Source organism: Pezoporus occidentalis, unplaced genomic scaffold (genome assembly GCF_034315485.1).
Source record: "Pezoporus occidentalis ecotype Australia unplaced genomic scaffold, CSIRO_AGI_Poc_V1 ctg29, whole genome shotgun sequence".
NCBI lineage: Eukaryota > Metazoa > Chordata > Aves > Psittaciformes > Psittacidae > Pezoporus > Pezoporus occidentalis.
This window is the reverse complement of record NW_026914829.1, coordinates 3106697-3130349: the sequence shown is the minus strand read 5'-3', so window position 1 is coordinate 3130349 and position 23653 is coordinate 3106697. Positions and strand designations below refer to the sequence as shown.

Below are 23653 nucleotides of genomic sequence, written 5' to 3'. Positions count from 1 at the left end.
TCCCAACTTGTGGTTTCCAGTGTCACGCTTTGCTGTCACAGTGAGCAAAAGAGACCAGAGCCTGCACTTGGGTGCTCTTTAAAATAACCCCTCCTCTCTGTGCCTTGCTCCCTGTCTCTGCCCAGCTACAGGAGTTCAGCTTCCCTGGGCTGCCTGGCCTCTGGAAACTGGGGAGACAAGCTTGGACCCTGCAAATGCACAGGTATGAGGGAGGAAAGGGAGGGGAAGGTGAAGAACGTAGATCCACAGCAGGTAATAACTGTCCCAGGTAAGTGTAGGGTGGACTACTGGCTTCTCCACCGCAAAGCTAGGTGCCTGGGTGAAAGCCAGTATTTTCAAGGAGGGGGACAGGTTTAAATTGGACATAAGGAAGGTATTTTTTACAATAAGGGTGGTGAGACACTGGCACAAGTTGCCCAGAGAAGTTGTGGCTGCCTCATCCCTGGAAGGGTTCAAGGTCAGAATGGATGAGGCATTGAACGATGTGGTCTAGTGGAAGGTGTCCTGTGGCAGGAGGGTTGGACTGGATGATCTCTGAAGATCACTTCCGACCCAAAATATTGTGTGATTATAGTGTTCTATGATGTAAAATAACCAGCAGGAAATGCCAATGAAAAGCTGGCCTTCAGTTTCACTTTTCTAGGATTTCAGTGCTTAACTCTGGGCAGAGGGAAGGAGACCAGCTGATGGGGATTCACAACCATGTCCTATTTCTTGGATTTAGATCACTGCTTCCATAAAGACTTGCGCTGGCTTTCAAGGATACTGACTCACATCCCCTGATGTATTTGCAGAGAGATGTGAACTCTGATCTTCTGTCTTGCAAGAACACCCTAACTTCTGTGTTATATCATACACCAGAATAACCACCACCTCTTGCCAGTTAACCTCAGGAATAATATAAAGCAAAACTTCCACATCACAGGAGAATTTCATCCTATGGGAGAGATAAAAGGGGAATGAGTGACAGTGACTGCACGGGAAGGGAAGGATACTGGAAATGAGTGAAGGAGAGGAATGTAGAGCCAAGCCTTCCCAAAATCAACAAGGTAACCAGCTTTCCTTATGAAAAATAGGGTCACAGCTGTGAAAAATTAAGGATAAAGCCTTATTTTGAAACATATCTTAGAAACTTCTCCTTAATATACTATGTATTTTTTTTCTCATGTGTAGATTCCTACTGCCTCAAATATACAACTCAATATACTACCAATTTAATATGTAGAATGGCATCTATCATCATCTTTACACATTTCAATATATTTCAATTTACCAGTTCAACCTAATTGTAAAATTCCTTACGTGGACATTTAACTTTTTTTGAAGCTGCAGTGATTTTTACACAAAGAATATTCTCTGCTGTGCTTCATGAGTTTTAAGAACTTGCAAAAACTACTTTTTGTAGATAGAACAGGCATATTTCTAATACAAGACTCCCACACATACACATACCAGTGAACCTGAGTTACTCAGTGTTCCCTTTTCATGCCTGAAATTAATTACTATAAACCATTTTGATATTGAAGTTCTTAGAATTACTTTTATGAATTTTTATAATTTTAAGATGTCCTAAAAAGCCAACATTTTTCAGAGAAATATTTATTTTCTTTTCTTAATAAAGGGGACACTACAGAATTCTACAGAATTAATATACTTCCATGATCTGTATAAAATAAAAGATTATTCTAAGTCTCATACCATACCTTTAAGATTGACTAGAACACTGTAAAATAAATGTAAGTCATATGCAGTTTCTACAAATGTGTTTCAACATCCCTATATGAGTCACTGTTGAAAAAACTCACACAAATGACAATGGGGATATATCCCAACTGAAAATACAAAACTAGTATCTAATTTCCAGAAACCACTGAACATGCTTTGAGCTGTGCAGTATAGCAATGACGATCTTGTGGGGCATGTCTCAACATCTCAGTGTACTAATGCTGATGCAATCTCTGCCACAGTTCTCAAACATCTGCCATAATTCTCAAACTTTGTCTGTATGCTAGGGAAAAAACCCACTGAACCTTTAGTTACTTGGTCTTCAAGATCAGAGGACAACTGATAGTGTACTTGGCATTATGCGGCATGCAAGCTGATCTTGGAACTAGTCATACCATTTTCCATTAATTTGTACATGAAGAAAGTCTTTCAGAAAATAACCAGTATCAGGATTAGCTGCATATCATGATACATTTTTAATCAAATGTTGATTTGTTTTTTTAATTTTCAGATTTTCTTAACATTGTTTCCCTTATATTTTGAAAATAAACTCTTGCATTTCTGCTTATTTCTTTTCCAATGTAATTGAAATTAATTACTATAAAACATTTTGATATTAAGTTCTTGGAATGACATTATGAATTATCCTCTCTGTTACAAGAGGGAGTAGTACTTTTTTTGCCTCTCTGGCTGTATTGTTTTAGGTATGAGTGAATCTTGGGGAAAAAAATATGTAATTGTTCCATAATCAACTGGTGTATGCGAATGACTAAGCACAATACTATCAATCCATGCAGCAGTAGCAGTTCATGCAGTAATATTTTAACATTTTTAGGGGGGGGAAGTCAGAATCAGCAATAGGGAAAGTTCTTGTATCAGCACAGACAGGTTTTTTTTTTTTTTAAGTCAGCATGCTTTGAATTGCTGGTGGAATGCAAGCATCACAGCATGGCCACATGGAGATTTTACCTTGGTCAGCTGAAGATGTTCACAAAACTCAGGCTCAGCTTTAGATCATGACTGCTTTGTTTGCTCTAAGCCCTTTGTGTACATTCAGCCAAAGACTATGCAGTAGTGCATGTCAAAGATCCTAGGATAGTCCTGACAGGAGTCCTACACTGATGCCAAACAAATGAATTCCTGTAACAATCAGCATTGGCCAGCAGTTTTGAAGAACAAGTAAACTTGGAATTCTTCCCTCTGCCAGTTATGACAATATGAAAAATACTGCAGTTAGATCTGAGCTAGAAACACTTTTCTTGTAGGAAAGTTTTTTAGATTTTAAATGTTTTTTTCTTCACTAGCAAGAAATCATGGTATTTCAGAATAACTGGGCAGAATTGCAGCAAAGAGATTTTTCTCATCCCAGTAACTTGATAATTAAGGCTTTCAAACAACTCATGGGAAACTCAGCTTCGATCACATAACCCATATGACAGTCTAAGCCTCAACTTCCCTACTCAACGATTACTTTAACTATAATGCTGGTGTGAACTTCCCCACTAGCAGTGAAATCTTCCAAGATTTCTTCTGCATAAATGCCACTCTGTGGAAGTAATTTCATACTGTTAGGTACAGAAAAATAAAGAAAATGTAACTGGTTGTGGATGGCTGATTTTAGGATAGAGTTGATGAAGTCTTTACACACTGTGAAGATGAGTTAACTACTTCTGTAAAATCAAAAGACGAGCATGGAAACCGGAGAAACAGTCTGCAACAAGTACCTGGATTTGTTTTTTCTATATCCAACCTGAGTGCTCTACCTACTGTATTGCCCTACCAGCTATTTTGGTTTTTCTACTGGTAAATTTGCTATACACTGGGCCAAGCTGTAATAAGATCTATTTTGCAAGGGTAGTAACCCTAACATGCAAACACCAGAATTTTGCCTACTTAAAAGTCCCCTGTAATTCAGACTGGATACATTCTTTTTAATGTTTCCCCCAAACACTGCTTTAGAGAGTGAAAAGTGTCTATATACTATCTACATTAACTTCCACAGAAATAGTAAAAAACCCATGGATTTCTTCTAGGAGGGACTCAATGATCTTGGAGTCCTTGACATGCTCACCCTCAGCAACCTCCATGGCAGAGATCCTGTTTCAGTTGTGCAGTTCACACAGCACCAAAGACCAATTCCCTGTCCTACATCTTTTGTGACCTTAAGAAATGAGAGAGAAGCCATGCTGGGAGTTGCAGAACCTGAAAGTGCTTTCACCATCAGACTCTAAGGCAGAACAAACACAAAACAAACGATGTCCTCTTCAGCCTGAGTGCTGCTTTCACCTGCATGTTAGGACTGCAGTAGGGTGCCTGCCAGCCATGTCTTCAAGAGGCTTGGCCTCGCTATTGCTATGCAAGCCACAGTGCTCAACGTGCCACTAAGCAGCCTTACAGCCATCCACAGACAACAGAAATGCCACAGACCTTACTGGTAACTGAACAAGTTTGCACAAGCAAATGTGCGTGACTGATGCTAACGGTGTGCCACCTACCACCTGCATCACTCAGTGCACCCCGGGTGCACAGACCTCTCATGGCAGCTTCTCCTGAGGGTGCCAAGTCTGTACTGATGGGCACACCTTGCTGCTCTTGCAGGAGAAAGAGTATGTGCCATGCCATTCCTTGGTGCAGCCTGCTGTTCCCCACCTCCCCATCCCCGACTCATCTCCATGGTATTACTTCAACTATAGCTGTGCTTGGTCAGTAGCACACTGCGTATTATTAAGTCAAGAGAGGCAGAACGAAGAAAATCATGCAGCCTTTATCATTGCTGTTTGGTAGCAAACACCAGGTCAGCCGCAGCTACCTGCGAACAGCCCAGCAGCGCTGAGCCACCTTGGATCGCGGCCTGTTGCCGGAGCCCGCCCCCGTGAGACCTGACCAGAGCCCCGGCCAGCGCGGGGGGCTCGGCCGCCCCGCCCCGCCTCTCGGCTGGGCCTGACCCCCGCCCATGAGTCCCCAGGGAAAGCTCGGGCGTAGGCATAGGGCGGCTCGAAAGACCCGGCCTGGCGCACAAAGCACAGCGGGGATCTGAAAAAACGGTGGGCACCGCTGACCCCTGCGGGGGCAGGGCCGGGCCGCTCCTCCAAATCGCCAATGCCGCGGCGGCCGCTACTACAAAAGGGGCGAGCGAGGGCTGAGAACCCGGCCGCGGCAGGGAGGGTCCCGTTGCCATGGCCGAGGGGCGGAGCACCGCGCGGCGGGTGCTGGAGCTGAAGGAGAGGCTGGGGGGCGCTCAGGAGCCCGACGAGGTACCCGCGACCGCCCCGGCTCTGGCCGCAGTGTTCACGCGGGGGTTGCCCTGCTTCCTGCGTGTCCCCTCAGCGCGAGTGGCGGGGGGCGTGGCGGTGCTGCTGGCGGACGAAGCGCCGTGGTAGGGCAGGCTGAGGCCGCTGGCCCGCGCCGCCCTGAGGCGCCCGGGCTGCCCCCTGCCGCTGCCCGCCTGCCGCATCGGCTGCTGGCGCTGCCGAGCAAGGAGAGAGGGGTGTGGGCGTGCCGAGTGCAGCGCGCCGGGCCCCGGCGGGGGAACCCGTGCGTGAGTCTGCGGCCCTGAGTCGCCGATTAGTTTCCGTCCCTTCTTGTGACCAGGAGGGGTTGAAGGAGAGCTGGTGGCCGTCAGGTCATGCGTGGTTATTTCCTGGGTGAGGGCTAAGGCTTTCTATGGGTGGTCAAGAGGCCATGCGTGCAGTCAGGTGAGGAAGAGAAGGAAAACAAGGCTACGTTCTTGTATCTAACCGCGTAATGATCTAACAAGAACACTGGCTTCATGAAGTCTTGTCAGCTTGGCCAGAAGGTGGAAATGCAACAGCAAGGGTGCTAATTTTTGTGTTCATAAGGGCTTTTCTTGGCGAAATAGGTATTTCTGCTTTGTTTCAATGGTGTGCAGCAAGAGGAGAGGGAGCTGTAACACCCTGCATTCTTATTCCTGGTGCTCAAGACCAAAGCTGCTCTTATCTCCGAATAAAAAAAATAAAAAAAAATCAAATAATCTCTGTCGGGTGGTAGTACCTGCAAGGACTAGATAAGGAATACTTGAAGTAAGCACACGTTAGTGGGGAGATGGATCAGAGCAGCCTATGGAAGTTGTGCTTGACACCCTTGAAGTACAGAGGCAAAAGGCGAGATAAGCACAGACTGCAGGGCAGCTGAGGGGGGGGAAGACACCCTCATTCTCTCAGCTGCAGCCTGGACCCTGAAGGGAATGGAAGCCAAGCAGTATGTGCCAGATTGGCCTTAATGTATTGCAAAGTAATTAATCACATTTGACTGAAGAAGGTGTACTCAAAAAGGTGGGTTTTCTTTGAGGGTTGAATTCCATTTGAAAGTACAGAATGCATTTGATAGATGTGATAGATTTCTAAAACACTAAAATTTGATACAAGTTCATAGAAGTATTTGGATCTGAAGGGTGGCCGCAAAATCTGCGATGCATGTGGTAGTTAATGAACTTGAAAAGCTTAGTTATTAAACATACCTGCTGTGCCTTTTCAAAGTGTGTGTATGTATACGTATATAGAAAATACTGATTCTCCTGGCCAGTAATGGTTTATCTTCCTGAATGCCAATGCTGTAGGTTTTATCTGTGCAAAATGCAAATATCTCTGCCGGTGCTGCTTCTGATGTTTCAATTTGCAGTTCAGTAGATTTAAAATCCCTTGTGCAACAGAAGTTATCAGATGTTGCAGTCTTTGACTTTTTTAATGCCTGGGGTTGGTGTTGATACCCTGTTTTGAACAAGAGATTGAAAGGGAAAAGACAAACAGTTCTAGAGGTAATTAATTTTTAAGTGATCACAAGCCAATAAGCTTCAAAACACATTCAACTCGAGTGAAAAAGTGTGTATAGCCCCATAGATGGGTTTCGTTAAGGAAGGAGATGCAGTTTTTGTACCATGACTTCAAGCAAGTGCTGCATAAAATGAGACTAATGGTGGTGCTGCAGCACTTCTGCTGTCCTTGGAGAAGCTGTCTACTGAAATAGAAATATTTACAAATAACAGGGACTAAGGAGTTGCTGGGGAAGTGAGAAACTGATAGTCAGAAGTCTGCACTCATGACTTGCACTGCTAATAAAAGGTAAATCTAGTAATAGAAAACGTGATTATCATCTTTAAAGGCAAAGAGAAAAATTTTAGGTATGTGTATCAGCATTACAGATGTGTGTGTCCAAGTGTTGGTGGTGTCAGTTATTTCTGTACAGGAGAATAATATTTCTTGGCACTTTTTAATAATTTCTGAATACTCATGGATCTGATAGTAACCAGAGAAGATGCAGAACCTCTATTGTTCATGTCAAAGGCTTCTTAATGGGTGAGGTTTTGTAGCTACCCCAGTGAGTTTTCAGAGAATTGACCAAAGAACGAGCAAAACAAATGATTTAGGTATTGAATGATGCTCAAGGTACTACAGAATTTCAGTAGGAGAGGAAAAAAGTACTGTGCTGTTGTTTATGCAGGTAAATGAAATGGTCTTCATTGAGATTGATCATGGAGGAATGAGAACAGCTGCATGATGTTGCATATAAGATGTACCTTATATAGAACTAAAGGATGTTGCCATGATCCATGCCACTTTGAGACTTTATGTAGATATGTCCTGCCAAATTTATCTGAAATTATAGTCAACTGACACCAGCTGTCATAAATATATGCAGATCTCTTAAGGCATTTGGCTTGCTTCTGTATGATGTTGGTTACAGTAGCAGTGTTATGGACCTGATGCAATACATAAAATGGATTTCAGTTGCACTCACCAAAAATAAGTGCTAGACCTCATGAAAAAACAATATGAATTTGTGGGTTTGGTTGTGGGCTTGTTGTGGGATTTTTGGGGGTGAGAGCTGATCATGCATCTGTTCTGGACATGCTGCTAGTCAAATGTTTCTTAATTTAGAAGACAGCAAGTGTGGTAGGGAAATGCTACAAATACTGGAGTAATTTGTGGTGAATGAAGGGAGACCATTCTAGAAACCAGCTTTGATCATGTGCTAGGCTATGTTCATTTGAGCAGCATGCATTTTAACATGGCTCAGTGGAAAGTCACAGCTAGGAGCTATGAATGTAGGTCACTCAGGATAGGAGACTGTGTTTTGGAAGGCATTGACTCATAAAATGATTCGGAGCTCTGATGTATTACCAGTTGAGCATGAAATTGCAGCACAATGCAGTGGCTTATGGAGTAAATGCTATCTTTGGGTAGCTTAGCAGGGTTATGTTATTACTGCTATATAGTATTAGAGGGACAATTACAGGAATATTACGTCCTGTTCTGGGGACTGTTTTTAAAAGCACTGCCAAGCTGGAAAGATAGCCAGAGAATGGCTGTAGGTAGGTCTGGCTAGCATAACTTGCTGAAACTGAAAAACCAAGCTAAAGTATGTAATTAGTGTTTACATTTGTATTGTACAAGATGTTTGAAAGAAACATTTCATTAGCAGAAAGAGATCGTTAGATTCAGTAGCTGGAAACAAAACTAGACATGTTTTTTTAGCTAACAGTTGTGGTGCTGTGTTTTGGTGGGGGGTGTGTGGGTTTGATAGAGGGCAGAGAAATGACTTGGGAATGTGTTGGGTTTCCTAACGTGTTGTCTTCAGAGTCTTGGTGACCTTTCAGACAAGGTGTCTAGCTCAGCCAGAAGTTACGGACTTGGTGAAATTCTATGGGCTGTGTTACAGATCAGCATGAGCTCATCATGGGGATTCCTCAGAGAGAGAGATACGCAGCTAATGGGCAAGGAGGGAAGGAGAGGAAGCAGGAAAAAGCTACTGGGGTGAAATGTTGAACCAGTCCCTTGACCGCAGAAGGCCAGGGGGTCTGTTATTGGTCCCATCCTTTCTTGAGGGTCCAGGCTCAGGTAGAAAAAAAAAAATGAGATTGTACAACACTTGTATAAGGGATAATGACACAACACTGGTGCAGTGGGAAGAGATCAAACTTGGCACAGTTGGGATCTGCTGTTATCATCACTTTCAGTTTTGACTCTGGAAAATTTTTGTTTGCTCACATGCTTCTTACCCACTGCTCATTACCATTGCTCTCTGTTTTCCAGTGCCTTCCTGCTTTCCCTCTTTCCCTTCATTTTTAGCTCCCTCTTGCTCCTGTTGTCACCTTTGCTTTTGTCTCAGAGCAGTATGAGTGTGCCAGCTCTGTTTGTCCACGAGGCTTTGCTTCTGTTGTCTGTCTGTTGCATAAACATCTGTGTCTTGGGCTTGCTTAGAATGCTGTTTATTGTAAAAACAACAATCCTAGAAGCTTTGGATCATTCTTTAGAAATCAGTATTTAGGAATTACATAGAATAGTTCAGGAATTGTATCTAGAGGTAACATCTATGTTCTTTGTAATTGTTTGTTTTTTTAATAAACTTTACCTTCTGTGAAGTTTACCATGTCTTTAAAGTCAATAGAGTTTTTCCATAAGGGTATAGCTGGTAGTGGTATGAAAGGAAAATAGTCTGAAAACCAGTGGAGGGTTACATATGTGTTGTGTACATGTGGAAGAACTTGAGGGAAAAGAAGTTACTGGGTACAGTCTAGTGAGGTAAGAGCCAGATGGGCTACAAATGCTTCAGTAAAAAGTACGGTTAGAGCAAGGTATCTGAATGGTCAATCTTCATCTTGTTCTTGAAGGCCTGCTCAGAATGAACTTAAGATAAATACTTTCTGCCTTATTTTCATAGATTCATAGAATGGTTTGCATGGAAGCTACCTTAAAGATCATCTAGTTCAATCCCCACGCCATGGGCAGGGATGCCTTTTACTAGACCATGTTGCTCAAAGCACCATCATACAGTAATTGTAATGTTCTACCATATAAATACAATGACACCAAAGTTTGTTTCTAACAAGCTTTAGTTTCAGTGACAGGCTTTACTCTGTCCTGTGCATCACAGTATGTTTTTGTGGCCTTCACTAAAGTCTGGTAGACGTTGGAGCTTGATGTTTTTGCTTTAAAAAGCAAACATCCATGCTTAGTCTGATAAATAAATCAGAGCTCTTTAGCAAATAGGATAAATATACACAAAGTTTCTCTGCTGTACTGATGTTCTCCACAAATTAAATTTGCTGTTTGTGTTTGTAAATATGTTTGGTTTTAAGTGCCAACAGCTTGGAGATGGGTAATGCCTGTTGGCAGGCTGGATGCTGCTATTTACCTTGCCAAGTTACAGTACAAGGCAAATGGAGCTCTCTTTTCCTTTGCTGGTTCTGTGCACACACAGCTGCTGATTTCACTGCAGCTTGAGCAGTTCCCTGCTTTCAAGAGATCAGGATCACTTCTAAAAGCAGAATGTTTGATCAGTGCTTTCTGGTTTCTTCTCAATGAAACCCTTTTGTGTGTCTTAAATTTGCCAAATGTGAAACACATATCAAGAAAGCAAAATGAACAGTGTGGTCTGTGGCTTTGTCTTTCATTAAAATGTGTTGACTGCTTTTGGACATACTTGTCATCTAGGTGCTTTTGTAATTTAGCCTGTTGGATTGAAGTTATATGAATAGGAATTGCCTTCTTCCTGAATCTCTTCTTCTGAAATTAATTGTGCTTTATGAATTAACATAGTCTGAAGCCCATCAAAAGGAAACAGTCAAAACCCCTGTGCTTTTTTTTTTTTTTTTGTAACTTGATGGAAGAAATCTTTCAGTGTTCTTCCATGTGCAGATTTGTCTCTTGTCTGTGGGATTTATTCCCAGGGGTTTACACTGCTTCAGTCATCCTGTATAGCACAACATAACCTGTCAGTAATGGATTATTGCAAAATAAATAAATAGGAATATATTTTTAAACTAAATTAAACAAAAAAACAACCTAACTTGACACTAATGCTTGTAATTAGCATTGCAAGCATTTTCTATGGGATTTTTTTTTTCTAAAGCATCTTTGCCACACTTTTTTTTCCCTTGTGGGACTGTTTAGAAGTCTTCAGGTCATTAAACGTGTAGCCTATACCTCTGATGCATCTGGAAACAAGTTAAATGTTAAGCTTGTATTCTTCTCAGAAGGAAGAATAGCTCTCTTGTGATGCAAAATTAACTTCATTATAGGTAGTCTTAAATAACTTGCTGGCTCATGGACTGTCTTAATCTTAAATAGGAGGTAAGCAAAACTTCACATGGGTTTTGTACTGGTTCTGAAATTTTGCTCAGCAAGCCTTTTTCTTTTTTTGTAGGTATCCTGCCATTTTGTACTTAAGTGGGAGAGGGTTGCTACCTCTGGTCTTAGGTGTATGTCTTACCATTATAGCTTCTCTCATGTTTTCCCAGGCTGTGGAGCATTTCTCCTGTATTTCTCTAGGTCTCAAACACTGTTAAGAAGGTGGATAATTTGCAGGAAGAACTGCGTATCAGGGATGTGGATAGAGCCCACTGTACACAGTGAAATTCAGTGTCAAATGTGGGATTACATTACTAATGCATTATAGGAGCAATGGAACTTAAAAAACAGTAGAGAAAAATACCCCCATTGCAGTTTGTAAATTGCTGCTTCAAGTTTGCTACTTGCTTATTCTGGTACCTCTTCTGCCTCCTGCAGCACCATTTCAGAAGCAATATCTGATGATAAATGACAGTTCATTGGTTAAGTTAGCATATCTATTACTGTTGTTAAAAGTTTCTGGTAGTTTTCTGGGTAGTCTGTTTTGCATTCCTGCAAGTTCCTGCTATTGCCATTTAAGAGGCAATGATCTGAACAACTTCAGGCTTTGTGAAAGTGTTAAGAAATGCTGTTAGTTCAGTTGCACATTAATTGTCATCTACATAACATAGCTCCATGGAAGATTGTGAAAGATAAGGCAAGATGCTTGTGTGTGGTCCACTGCAAGACTCTGGGAGTGCTGCATACCTATTGCCCAAGGAATTGATTATATTGCCAAAGAAATTTATCCTCTGCTTATAAATGAGACTTTTGTGTTATTAAAACACTTCTCATAGGAATATGAGCATTTTGTTTTAAAAAAATTCTTTCCTGTTTTGATGTAAAACACTGAACTTTGTAGCAGGTGCATGTTTTATCAGTGTGAAACAGAACAGCTGTTGTAGCCTGAGCTTGGTTTTTTTTTTTTTAATATAAAAAATGGAGTTAAGCTTTCAAAACCTTATTTTTTGCCAGATGGGCTCCCACCTGCTCTATAGGCCTTTCTTGGCCTGGGCAGATGGAAAAATGGTGCTGCTGACTGGGAGACTTGCTGATTTTTTGCATGGTGGTTCTGCATAATGTGGCTTTTCTGTTGGTTCTGTGGCAAATAGGGGTCACTGCTACACAAGGAGTGTGGCCATATGTAGGTAGCCTGTTCTACAGATATACTACTGTATTATTGATCTTTAATGTAATCTGTGGTAAATTTGTACCTACTGGATATTCTGGTGTTACAGAACTATCCTGGTTCACAGTCCAGACTTCAAACACAGCCCTGCTGTGCAATAAAGGAGTACTTTTCCTGGAGTTACTGGATGTTCCTTTTAACACTGTTGAGTGGTTTTGGAATAAGTGTGTGAGTCAGAATGAGAAAAACAGAATAGAATTTATGCATCTGATGCTTTCTTCCAGATTATAGAAACCCTTGAGGTACTACAGAATTTGGATATATCATTGGATATTCTAGTGGTAAGTGACCAATAATACATTATTCTTCCATAGTGATTTACAGTGTGAATGTCAGCGGTCTGCAATCATAGAAGCAGCGAATATGTTGCATTTTGTAATTTTGACTCTTAATCATGATTTCTTTAGAGGCTTGTGCAGGGAATCATGGAATCTATATAACAAATATGAAGTGAAAGCTGGGCATAATGCTTGACAAATGCAGTATTATGCCAACAGTGATAGTACTGACCAAGAATCTGAGCATATAGAGAATACTTTACTGCTCAGAGGTGGTTTCTTCTCACTGTAAAACTGATTTCAAGTCAATGTGTAAAACTAAACAAATATGGGTAAAATGTTCTCTAGGTCAGTGGTCTAAATCTTGTCTCTTATTCACAGTTCAAAATTAATTTATTTCATTTAAAGAGCAGGCATCCAAAGTAAGGATACTTGTGACTTGTATCCTTATCCAAGATGCATCGTATCTAATTTTGTATTAGAAATTCTTACACTGGCTTTGCGTTATTATGAGCAAAGTGTCTATGTTCTGGGAAGAAAAATGCTGATTTTTTTTTTTTTTTTTTTTTTCAGTTGGGAAACAAAATTGCAGTTAGTTATTTAAAATAACAAAGGGCTTCTGCAGACAACTCATGTGTGCAGCAAGCTTGCATGTTTTATAATCTGACAGACTTTGAAAGCCTTCAAGTCAAATAGAGGAAAGAGATGTCTTACAGCTGGGGACTCCACATATTTTTTTAATGCATTTGAAGAACATAAATAGGCTAAATGCTAACATGAAAATAAAACCTGTCATTTTCTGGTTTCTCCAGTAAAATTAAGTATGCTTTTTTATTTCCCCTATGGCTGAAACTGAGACTGAGTTTAGTCATATGAACTCTGCTTCTCTAACCCCTCCACTACTGTTGTGGTTGAGATGCATTTTGCATTACAGTATGTCCATCATATGGCCTCTCTAGCATGCTAAAATGTACCTGTGTAAGCCTAAAGGGTTGATAAACATAATTCACTCGAGCAGTATGAATTTTGTGGGCATAAGCATTTGAGCCAAGTGTAATTACTGAAATAAATACATTTAATGGAAGAAAATGACTTTTTATTTGTATGTATTAAGACTGTATTTTATTCCCTGTATTTGGTTATAAATATCTACCTTCAGTTCTGTTTGTGGCATAAAAAAATGTGTTTATTTTTTAGCTGCCATAAGACTACTCTGACTAATACGTTGATACTGTTTGTAGTGGTTTTGGAGAAGATTTTATTTGGGATGTTTGATTTATTCTGCCCATCTTTCTTGCACTATCTTCAACAGGAAACTGGCATAGGCAAAACAGTTAACAGTTTTAAGAAACATGCCACTGCTGGGAATATAGCTAAAACCCTGGTAAAACAATGGAAGAAACTTATTCCTTCTGAAAAGAAAAGGTAGGTGAGCTAACTTTTTTCTGAAAGTTAATTATACTGTAGTGTAACTTTATAAAATACAGCTTGGAAAGCTTAGGAAAGTGTTTGGAATGACAAGTAAGCATGAGGACAAATACATAAATTGAGTGGAAGAAATAAATTTTGCTTTTATAAAATATCGGCAGACAAATCAGAGTAACCAGGATTGGTCAATTAGCCATTCAGCACTCACACTTTGACTGCCTCTTTTGATTGGCACAAATTAAGTCCCAGCTGATGCAAGTGGAACTAAGCCAATGGTGGGCACTGCTCTTCAGGGAAGTAGGAAGCTTGCTCTTTCTTCCCAGAGGTGGTGGTTAAATGAAGCAGCTCTCCAGTGATTTGCCTCTATAGAGGGCTTTCCTATAATGCTCTTATTAAAGTGGACTGAGAGAGGCTTCCAGTACTGGAGGAGTCCCACTGAAGAGGTGTGACTTCTTCAGAATGAAGCAGCCACCACCACCATGTCCAAACTGAGTGCTTCAGATGTTTTGCAGACCTCTGACCTTCTGAGGCATTTTAGCTGAGAAAGCCAGAGGTTTAGATTAAATATTGCATTTTAAGTCTGAAGTTGTTCAAACAATGGGGAAGTGGAATACCAGAAACTGTGATAAAGCAGGCTGACCAGTTGTAATCTGTATCACCTCCAGAGTATGTCATAAATTCTGTCTCTTCATTATTTGAAGTACCATGTCTGTGTTATAAAGCATGCAGGAAAGCTTGTCTAAAAAGTGGTATCCAACACCCTGTAAGCATTTCAAGCATGTTTTCCTACTGACAGTTATGGCTGTACTCCTGACTTGTCTTGCTGTCAGTTCTTGTTGCAGTATTAGTGGTGCAGGGCCCAAGAGCTTCTGCTTTGGGGTTCTGTACTGATAATGGAAGACCACAGCAGAGTACAGGTCTGGGGCTTCTAAAATTATGCATGGTGTGATTTTAATGCTTCTAGTTTTATTAATATAGTAAAAAGATTGTTCAGGAATTTACATCAGATGTAGCATGGAATGTGATTTAATCTTTTTTTTTTTGATGTTTCAGCACTCACAGAGAAAGAAAACAAAATACTGAAAAAGATGAGACAAAATCTTCCGTTTCCAAGGAGGTTACACCTTCAGAGAAGTTCAGAGCATCTGTACTGACCTCCAGAAGTTCTGACAGTGCTCCCGATTCTAAAAAGTTGAATAAGCAGCATACTTGTATTGAAAAGATCCACCAAGGTACAGATTCTGAGTCTCAAAAAGAATGTGATAATAAAGAATGTAGCAACGGTGATTATGAGCATGCTTCCCAGGGTACCAGTCCTCGAGCTAAAGAAAGTGACTTCAAAGAGAGAACCTCTACAGAGAGCAAGAATTTTTCGGAAGAGCAGCATTCCTCTGTAGCCAATAAAGACTTGCCACAGCTGAAGAAAAAGCCTAGAAGGGATGCTTCCAAAAAGAGGAATCCTAAGCATGTGAAGAAACCAAAGCAAAAACTTGTCCTAAAAAGCAAAGCCAAATTATCTAGTGATGAGGAATTTGAGCCCCCTACGATGTCTTTTGAATCTTACCTTACTTATGATCAGGTTACAAAGAAAAGAAAGAGGAAGGCTTACTCTACAGGTGCACAGCCAAAAAAGTGCTCTGAACAGAAAGACAGCTTGTTACTACAAAAGACTTCAAACTTTTCCTATGTGAAAGAGGCAGAGGAAGACGTAAAAAAATGTGAGGATGCTCAATTGGAAATTCCCAATAAGAAGGTAAACCATTGTGTGGTTGAGATAATAGCAAATAAACTGCAGATGAATAAATGCTTTGGACTCATTTTCAGTCTAATTCAGCTGTATTTATTTTCAGCAACAGCTTGCCTGGTGCTGGCATGATGATTGCAATGCAGTTGCTAATAATTGCAATAATTGGGGTAAACCCCTCCCCCCCCGATTTATTGCATACTGGCAGTTTACAATTGATTTGTTTTGTATTTTTAAGATGATTTCCAATGTGGCAATAGTCTTCAATCTCTATAAGCTAATCTGCTGTTTACCTGCAAAGTAAAAGTGCTTACTTTTGGAAAGATATCCCCTTCTTCCATTCTTGACCAGCCTGGTTTGTGACTACAGCAGTTGTTTGTGTATAGCACAGTCATTTTGTCAGATGCTGTAGTTTGTAATAGTGAATATTAAGATATGTGGTAGAAATGAACTTTTTTTTTTAAGGCATTGAAGTAAACCACAGTACAGCATCTAAAAATGGCTTATATGTTTGCAAATTGAAATATCCTAGTCCTTGAGGGAGATGAGACTTAAATAGCTCCTCTGAGCCAAAGTAGATCTAAATGTGCATTAATTAGACCTTTTAAATGAAGCCCTTTTGTGCACTGGGAATTGGAGATCTCTTCAGTCTTTACTGTGATGTGAAAGGTTCTGGCTTTACCTGTTGTGGTAGATCTGCAATCTGAATATGGTATCTTCTGTCCAAACAGAGAAATATTAATGTTGAGGCTTGTGTATGATACTCTAGCATAAACTGAGGAAAAATCTTGTATGTTCAAGCAGTTATGAAAGTTATTAAAGATACTGAGATGAAGCTCAGGGTGATGCAAGTTTTGGGCTGTGCCTAGCTTCCAATTGGAGTACACCAATTTAGATGTTCATATGATGCCAAGCATTTGTAGGAACCCGTACTTGCCAGATTGCAGTGTCTTTAAATTCCTTTTTAAGGGGTTATCTGTGGAAAACAAATAGGCTAATCAGTTTATCCAGTGCAATATAGGAGACTTAGTTTGCCTTTAAACATTTAATTGTGGTTTTGTCATCTTGTGTTTTTTGTCTCATTCACTGCATGCCTCTAACCTCAATAGTGATTTATCTGAAACCCTGTTAGCTGAACATATTTTCTCTGTTCTTTAATCCTTTTTTATGCACTAATTGCAGATATCCCCCTAAGATCCTTTTGTGATGTAGTCTTGGTAAGTAAGAATATGAAAGGGTGTGCTGGAAAGTAATCCAGTGACTAGATTTTAGTGCAGAAAAGCAGTTATTCTAGTTATCCTAGTTAACTTCATGATTTGCTTAAGGGCTGTTTTTGTAGCTTATTTTAAGCCTCGGTAAACCCAGACTTGTAATATTGAAGCAGTATTTCCTTGTCTGTGTACAGGCCAAGGTGGCATCCCTCCAAGATCTTCTTAATACTCCACTGCCTAAATTTCTGACAGACATCTCAATCTCATCTCCCCCGTATGCTGCAGACTTTAAAGGTAAGTGATATGCAAGGTTGATAAATGTGAAATAGTGCAGGTTTTTACAGCTCCATGTGGAGATGTTTGTATCCCTTTTCCTAATTAAACTATACTAGATCATCTGTCCATGGCAAAGAAATGCCTTGCTTTCACTTTCTTGTCTGTGGAAATCATGTTGAAGCTGAAAGGATTTATAAAGGCTCTTAGGGCTTGCTGAATAAAGAAATACTGTGGAAGGTTATCACAGATGTACAGGAGGCATTGATCAGGTGGTAGTTCTGCAGGCTCCATTTATTTTTACTCCTGTCCATACCTTACAATAGGCAAAGCCTTAGTAGGTACTACCTTAGATAAAACAAATAGAAGAAGCACTAGGTTTACCTTCAGCATAAGAACTTTCTAAGACCTTTATAGGTCAGTGACACAAAGTGATGGTGGTTCCCTTAGCATCTCTTGTGAGATTTCAGTGGTTTCGTATCCATCTGGTCTTGAAACATCACTGCTGCTGCAGCTTCTGGGTTCTGTAGGGTAGCTCAGGAAGATCAGTAATGTGCTGCTGACTGATAACAGAGTAATGTAGATGTGAATACAGCTCATGTAAACCTGAGCTAAATTATGTAAGGCTGGTTTGAGTGGGTGCAGCTCACTTTCAATATATATGCTGGTTTGGTGTTAGACTTCTGCAACATGTAATAATACATGTAAGGGCCCCGAAACTAGTGTGGTAATGCTGTATTTCAAGAAAAATGAATGTGTGTATCCTACCAGCTATGTTTCTCTCAGAGCTGAATGTTTAAAATATTTTAAAATGTCAGGAGATAAAGGAATCTTTGCCTGATGTTTTGTTTGCAGCTTCCATAGCACCTGTTGTAGAAGCACCCCAGCAAGTCAGTGAAACAGTTCAATTCACAGGACGGAGACTGAACTCTAAAATGCAAGTTTACTCTGGCTCTAAACCAGCCTGTCTTTCAAAGATGCTTACGCTGTATGAACAGTGCATCCGTGTGCTTCAAAATAATATTGATTGTGAGTACTTTTAGGGATTTGTAGCAGACTGTGCCTGAAAGTGTATCGGATTTCTTATTTCTCCGTTGCTTGTACCTCGAGCAACTGGCCTGCTAAAGGATACTGCCTCTCCCTATAAATGGTGACTTGGAGCAGGTTGAAAGGCATATAAATAAAGTGGATTTACAGCCATGCTAAAATGTACCTTTGTTTTGAAAGCCTACGTTCTCGTAAAGCTCCAATTTTTAGTTAAAATATAATGTCCTGTGGATTATAAGCCAGAAAGCCAACTGATTTTTTTTTTTTTTTCTTTTCCCCCCTCAGAGATGGTTGTTTACATAAATAAGAATGGGTGGTCAAGAAATTGTTTATTCTGTTGTGTAGGCAGAGAGCAGCAATGCACATTTGTAAAGACAGGGCAATAGCTATTCAAAGATGCTTTCTGCATCCTCAAATACAGCTGCCAGTCGGTATGGAACTGCTGATTTATAAGTATTTTCATAGCCTGACTTCAAAACATGTGTTCTGTCAGGGCATGCTAACATTAACTTGTATTCTCATTTTTAAAGTGTTTGAGTGGTGTTACCCACTGCATAAAATAAATGAGATACTAAAAGTACTGTCCTCTTTTGTAGCACTGCATGAAGTAGGAGGTGTGCCCTTTGAAATTCTTGAGCCTGTGCTAACACGTTGCACACCAGAGCAGTTGCTTCGAATAGAGGAATGTAATCCGGTAATTTCTGCCTTGTTAAATTCAGGGGACCATGGAGGACATGAGGCATCTGTTTCTGCCTTCCTTGTGCCTTTTGTGATAAAGTTTCTCCATGGGTTATACTGGTTTTCTATTTTGAATACTTATTTCTTTGAATTTACCTGTCATTATCAAGCCTTCCTTTCTCAAGTGTTAGGATTTAAAGCATTTTATAGAATTATTACTCTTCACTAAGTGAAAGCCAGCGTGGGTAGAGAAGTGTTTTTGTTTCCAAAAATAAGGAAAAAGTATTCTGTGTTTACTGCTGATGTAGCTGGGGAAGTTGTTACAGAACCAGCTGTTTCCAAGTTAAGCTGTTAAGGCTGAAAAGCATGCCAATTGGGAAGTATCTGGGGTGAGACTTGATGTGTGGTAGATTTATCTGCACTGTTAGGATTTTGGCTCTGTGGTGCATTTGGACATGGAGTGTTCAGCACTTCATAGTGCAAGTTGGCTGTTTTTCCTTGTGGCTGAAGTTGAGATCTGGTGTGGCCTGAGCCTGTGCTGGAAACTCAACTGTGGCTTGTGAGCATAACTCACTAACTCAAGTATAGAGCTCTGCTATATGAAGCTGTGTGATTTCTAGACTGAAGTCAGTATCTCAGCATGGTGTTGCCACTCCCCATCTTGGGGGTACCTGTGGCAGCGTGTGTGGTGGGATTTGTTCTGCATTTTTTCCACCAGGGGATTGGGATTTGTCTACAGGCTCAGCTAACAGGTATTCTTGAAAAATACTATTTTTAAGTTTTTGAGATATCTTGTGTTCAAATTAGACATTTACAGAAGAATGTGACCACTTGTGGAAGAAACACTGCCAGAGAGATTTTAAAAGCAAGAGCCTCCTGGAATATGAGTCTTGGCGTGAAATGTACTTGAGACTGTTTAATCAGAGAGAAGAAAAACTGAAGACGCTTACAAAAAATATTATTTCTGCTCAGTCTGAGAAACCAAAAGGTAGAATCCTTGGCTAGCTTTTACACTTACAAAACTCAGTTTCTTCTGCTATTCTTGGTGCTTTATATGTAGGTTTTAGTGATTTGTTTGCACTGAGCACTAGTGCTGTACCTCTAAAAGAAGACATCAAGAACACTTAACTTACAAGTTGCTCAAAAAATATGTATGCAATAATACAATACATTAATGCATAATACTTGCAGCATGCAGTAGACAATCTTACCTACTGGTTAGAATGTGGATTCTAAGCAGCAATGCAAAGATTGCAAATGTAATTACAAATAGCAATGTTAAAATGAAGAAATACTGCATGCAGTCTATATGTGATTTGCTGTGGTTCAGTTACTACTTTGGTACCAGATTCCGCTTTCCTGAATTAGTTTTTCCTAAATTTAAACCTAGGAATTGCCACACAACTATATTATCAACTGAACTTTGACCGTAATGGGCAAAAGAAGTCACATATCCTCTGCTCTCTTCTTCTGTATTAGGCAGGCAAGTAAAAATGGCTTATATGACCAGTGCAGCAAAACCACCAAGGAACATTCGCAGGCAGCAAGAAATCCATGGGACAGCAGGACCTGTCACCCAACTTCATCCCATAGAGAAGTGCAAGTACGAGTTCTGTAGTATGGTTTTAATTTTAGATGTCTTTTGTCAGTCCAATAGCTTGCTGGCAAAATATTTTTGAAGTTATAAATGACTTTGTACTTGCTTTTTTAAGCAGCTAGTGAACAGAAACTAACTTGCTTTTTAAGCCTTTTATGCTCTTCTGCTGCATATGTGTTGCCATCACATGTTTCTCCAAAGTGCCGGTGATGAATTCACCCTTCCAACTGGAGAGTGAGTGGATGCTCCTGTTTTTCTCAGCATTACACTAATGCTGTTTGACATCTTGGGGAGACTTCAGTGTTCATGTTCTGTGTTTATAAGCCTGTCCAGTAGCCTCACATGTTCTCTTGCTTTCATAAAATCCCAGTCAGCTGCCTGGAGTGATGTAGCTGACTCAGTGAATCTCTGCAACTTTTAATAGTCCTCATGGCAGGTTTCTGTTTTGGCAGCTTAAAGGAGTGTTTGGAACAGTCAGGCTGTACTAGTAGTAAACACTAGTCACTGATGGAACAAAGAACCGGGATTCCACAAATGTTTCCTTTGCACAGCACAAACCCAACTTTTCTTTGTAACACTGTACTTCAGAGTAGTTCAACAGCCACAGAAGCCAAAGCCAAGATGTGGTGTTTGTCCTACTGTTCTTGCCAGCCTAATGAACCTTCTTGTATCTGAGAGTATGGCTACAACAGGGAGATAAAACCTGTAGCACCAGCATCTACCTTTTAACTATGTGGAGACAGACTACTGGCTTTTACTGCTTAAATACCTGTTCTTGTATGAAACAAAAATTCAGGTTTGATTCTGAAGCACCCCATGAGTCGATGAGTCCATGTACCAGCAGCTGGACCATAAAAGCTATGAAGAGTATTCATACTGCCTGAGTGTGGGTATCTTAAGCTGTGGTCACTCACTGCTGTGGCTGCTGATGAGCATGGTGCACTCCCTTGTCCCCACTGCTTGTGGTTTTTCTCATATCAGCATAACTGCTCTTCAGCTAGCTCTTCCAAAGTTGTCCCTTTGGGAACTGGCAGGTGGAACACTTCTCATTAATCTGAATATGGGAACAGTTATGCAGGTTGATAAATACATTAGTCATAGATATCTGGGAACAGGGAGGATAAAACTCAAGCTGCTGCAGATGTGATGCAAGACTGATTTGTAGCTGAACATATCAAGGGAGTGATTTTAAGTTGTTGCTGTTCTGATACTGCAGTGCCTGCAGTTGTGCTGAGTAATTGACTGCTCTTGGGCACATGAACAAGATAATTGACCTGTGCTGAGCTCAAGGAGCATGGTGGGGGGAAATGACCTAAAAAAAACATGGGGAAAGTGTGCTTTTTGTGAATTTTCAGTAACTTAACTTAGTGGAGCAGCCTTGACTTACTTCTCAAGACAGTGGTGGTATGGAGCAGGATTGACAGCCTGGATATAGGAACTTCTTAAAATCAGCTTTTGCATCAGATACAATGTTTTTATAGCTGCACCTTTAGCTGATGAACTTGGAAAGCTTTTTTCCATAATGTTGCTGTTTTCAAGGGAAAGCTAGCGCTCTACCAAGGCAGTAGGTTAAGACACTTCAAGTTAGGCTTTTGCTTTCACCTGCACTGTGTGAGGTTGTCTCTATTGTGACAGATCAGCCTTCCAGTTTAGGTGCTTCAAGTGCAGTAGTGTAAAATGTCCTTTTTGCTCCAGTAATCTCTGGAGCAGTAGCTGAATGATGTACTCAAAGTCCTGCATGCTTTTTTTTTCTCAGGCAGGATAAATTAGGAAGACCTGCTGTTGTGTGAAAGAAACTGTGTCATTGCTTTGCCTTCTTGAGAAAACAAGAGCTTGTTTAGGCACAATAAGTTTGACTTCATTGCTTTGACCATGTCCTCTGAACAACTATTGGTTTTGCAAGTTGTAGAATTTTTACAGATGAAGTCTTCACTTAAGAAGCTGATCTTGCAGGAGATAAAAAGGTCCTGTGGCAGACATGCAGATCCCTTGCATGTTCAGTGTGCAATGGTGTGTATATCTACGTAAATATATATATGTAACTGGCAGCAGATGTCAGTGACTGGCTCTGAGGCACACGAGACTGCCCAGATTGGTGACATCATGCTGACACTTGCTTTAATACTGCATTGGTTTAACTGTCTTAAGAGTGGACATCAGTTCTGTATCTGTGTCTGCCTTAGTCCTTGTCCTGTTGAGGATCCCAACATAATATTTAGGGTTAGTTACTGTGCCTTTTGCTAGACATTCCTACTTGTGGGGGAAAAAGCCCCAAAAGGTTGTGTAAATTTGCCCTCATTTTCTGTCAGAGAGGTAGTTAGCAGTTCACCTGTGTTCTAAGAGAAAAATAAACACAAAGAGCAAACGGTAACACAGGGTATTATGAATCACAGTGATATTGCTAAATGTTTTAATCTGTCACAAAGTCCAATAATTTAATTTTAAAGATTAGTAAAATGCATCAAATCTGATAAATGGAAAATTTGTGCAAGAATGGAAATGGACTAGGTGACCAGTGAGAGCCCTTTTAATTTAAATTATCCTGGTTTTTTACATATCTTAAACGTTTGTGATCAGTTGTTTGCATTTTGGTTTCCTTTTTTTTTCCAAAACGAGCCAAAGCAAGTAGTAGTTTGATATCAAACACTCTTTTCTTTTTTCTTCAAAAGAACGAAGATTCCCGAAAGCAGAAATAGAAATAACGTATCATCAAATCCAATCCCTGCTGGCAACAGTGGAAGCTGTAGCTCAAGTGTAGTGATTCAAGATGGAAAGAAGCCTATCAAAAGTAAATGGAATTTACTAAGATCATGAAGCTGTCTGTTAATATATGCTTAATATTATGCTAATATAATTTTAAGTCCCTTACAGCTGTAATCCTAATTGGTCTCTTTGTTTTGTTGTTACTGAAGAAATCGCACCAATCATGAAGAAAACTTTGAGAGCATTGAAGAGTAGAGCTGGACGACGATAAAATGAGGCTACGTATTTGAAGTCTGAGTGACTATTTGTATATCATGCTACAGCTAATGCAAGTAATGTTAATGCAAACATTCTTCATTTTGCCTTAGTTAAAATAGGTATGAAACACTGCAGGTGAAAATGATTTGCAATAAAAATTGAAACATCTGAGTTCTTTCATCTGCTGCTTTCTTATTCATAATGAGGAAAACTGAACTGAAATAAGGTCAGTACATGCTAATGACAGATAAGTTTATGTGGACTTTTATAGATGCTGTTTTTATCAGTTTATGCACACATTGCATAAGCTTTTCATGGAAGCAGTTAAGCTGTGGGTATATTTTGCCAGGTCCAAAGCTAGCTTGTAGTGTACTTAATTGCAATTGCAAAGAGGTCT

General features: G+C 40.2%; 1 protein-coding gene across 1 annotated transcript; it reads left to right on the top strand.

The window, feature by feature from the left end:
* The first annotated feature begins 4868 nt into the window (after nucleotides 1-4868).
* Nucleotides 4869-23436, top strand: LOC134167467 (elongin-A-like). Its single transcript, XM_062626165.1, has 11 exons — nucleotides 4869-4979; nucleotides 12264-12320; nucleotides 13630-13742; nucleotides 14799-15498; nucleotides 16895-16994; nucleotides 17829-18002; nucleotides 18617-18714; nucleotides 19506-19686; nucleotides 20178-20301; nucleotides 22965-23083; nucleotides 23208-23436. The coding sequence occupies exons 1-11, from the start codon at nucleotides 4902-4904 to the stop codon at nucleotides 23267-23269; spliced, it is 1806 nt and encodes a 601-aa protein (XP_062482149.1). The 5' UTR covers nucleotides 4869-4901; the 3' UTR covers nucleotides 23270-23436.
* The last annotated feature ends 217 nt before the right edge of the window (nucleotides 23437-23653 follow it).

What these genes read in the sequence shown, in the direction of transcription:
- LOC134167467 (XM_062626165.1), top strand. Translation starts at nt 4,902, where the DNA reads ATGGCCGAGGGGCGGAGCACCGCGCGGCGGGTGCTGGAGCTGAAGGAG. An exon ending in GAATAGAGGAATGTAATCCG is followed by an intron (nt 18,715 to 19,505) that starts GTAATTTCTGCC and finishes TGTTCAAATTAG; the next exon opens with ACATTTACAGAAGAATGTGA. An exon ending in TGGAAAGAAGCCTATCAAAA is followed by an intron (nt 23,084 to 23,207) that starts GTAAATGGAATT and finishes TTGTTACTGAAG; the next exon opens with AAATCGCACCAATCATGAAG.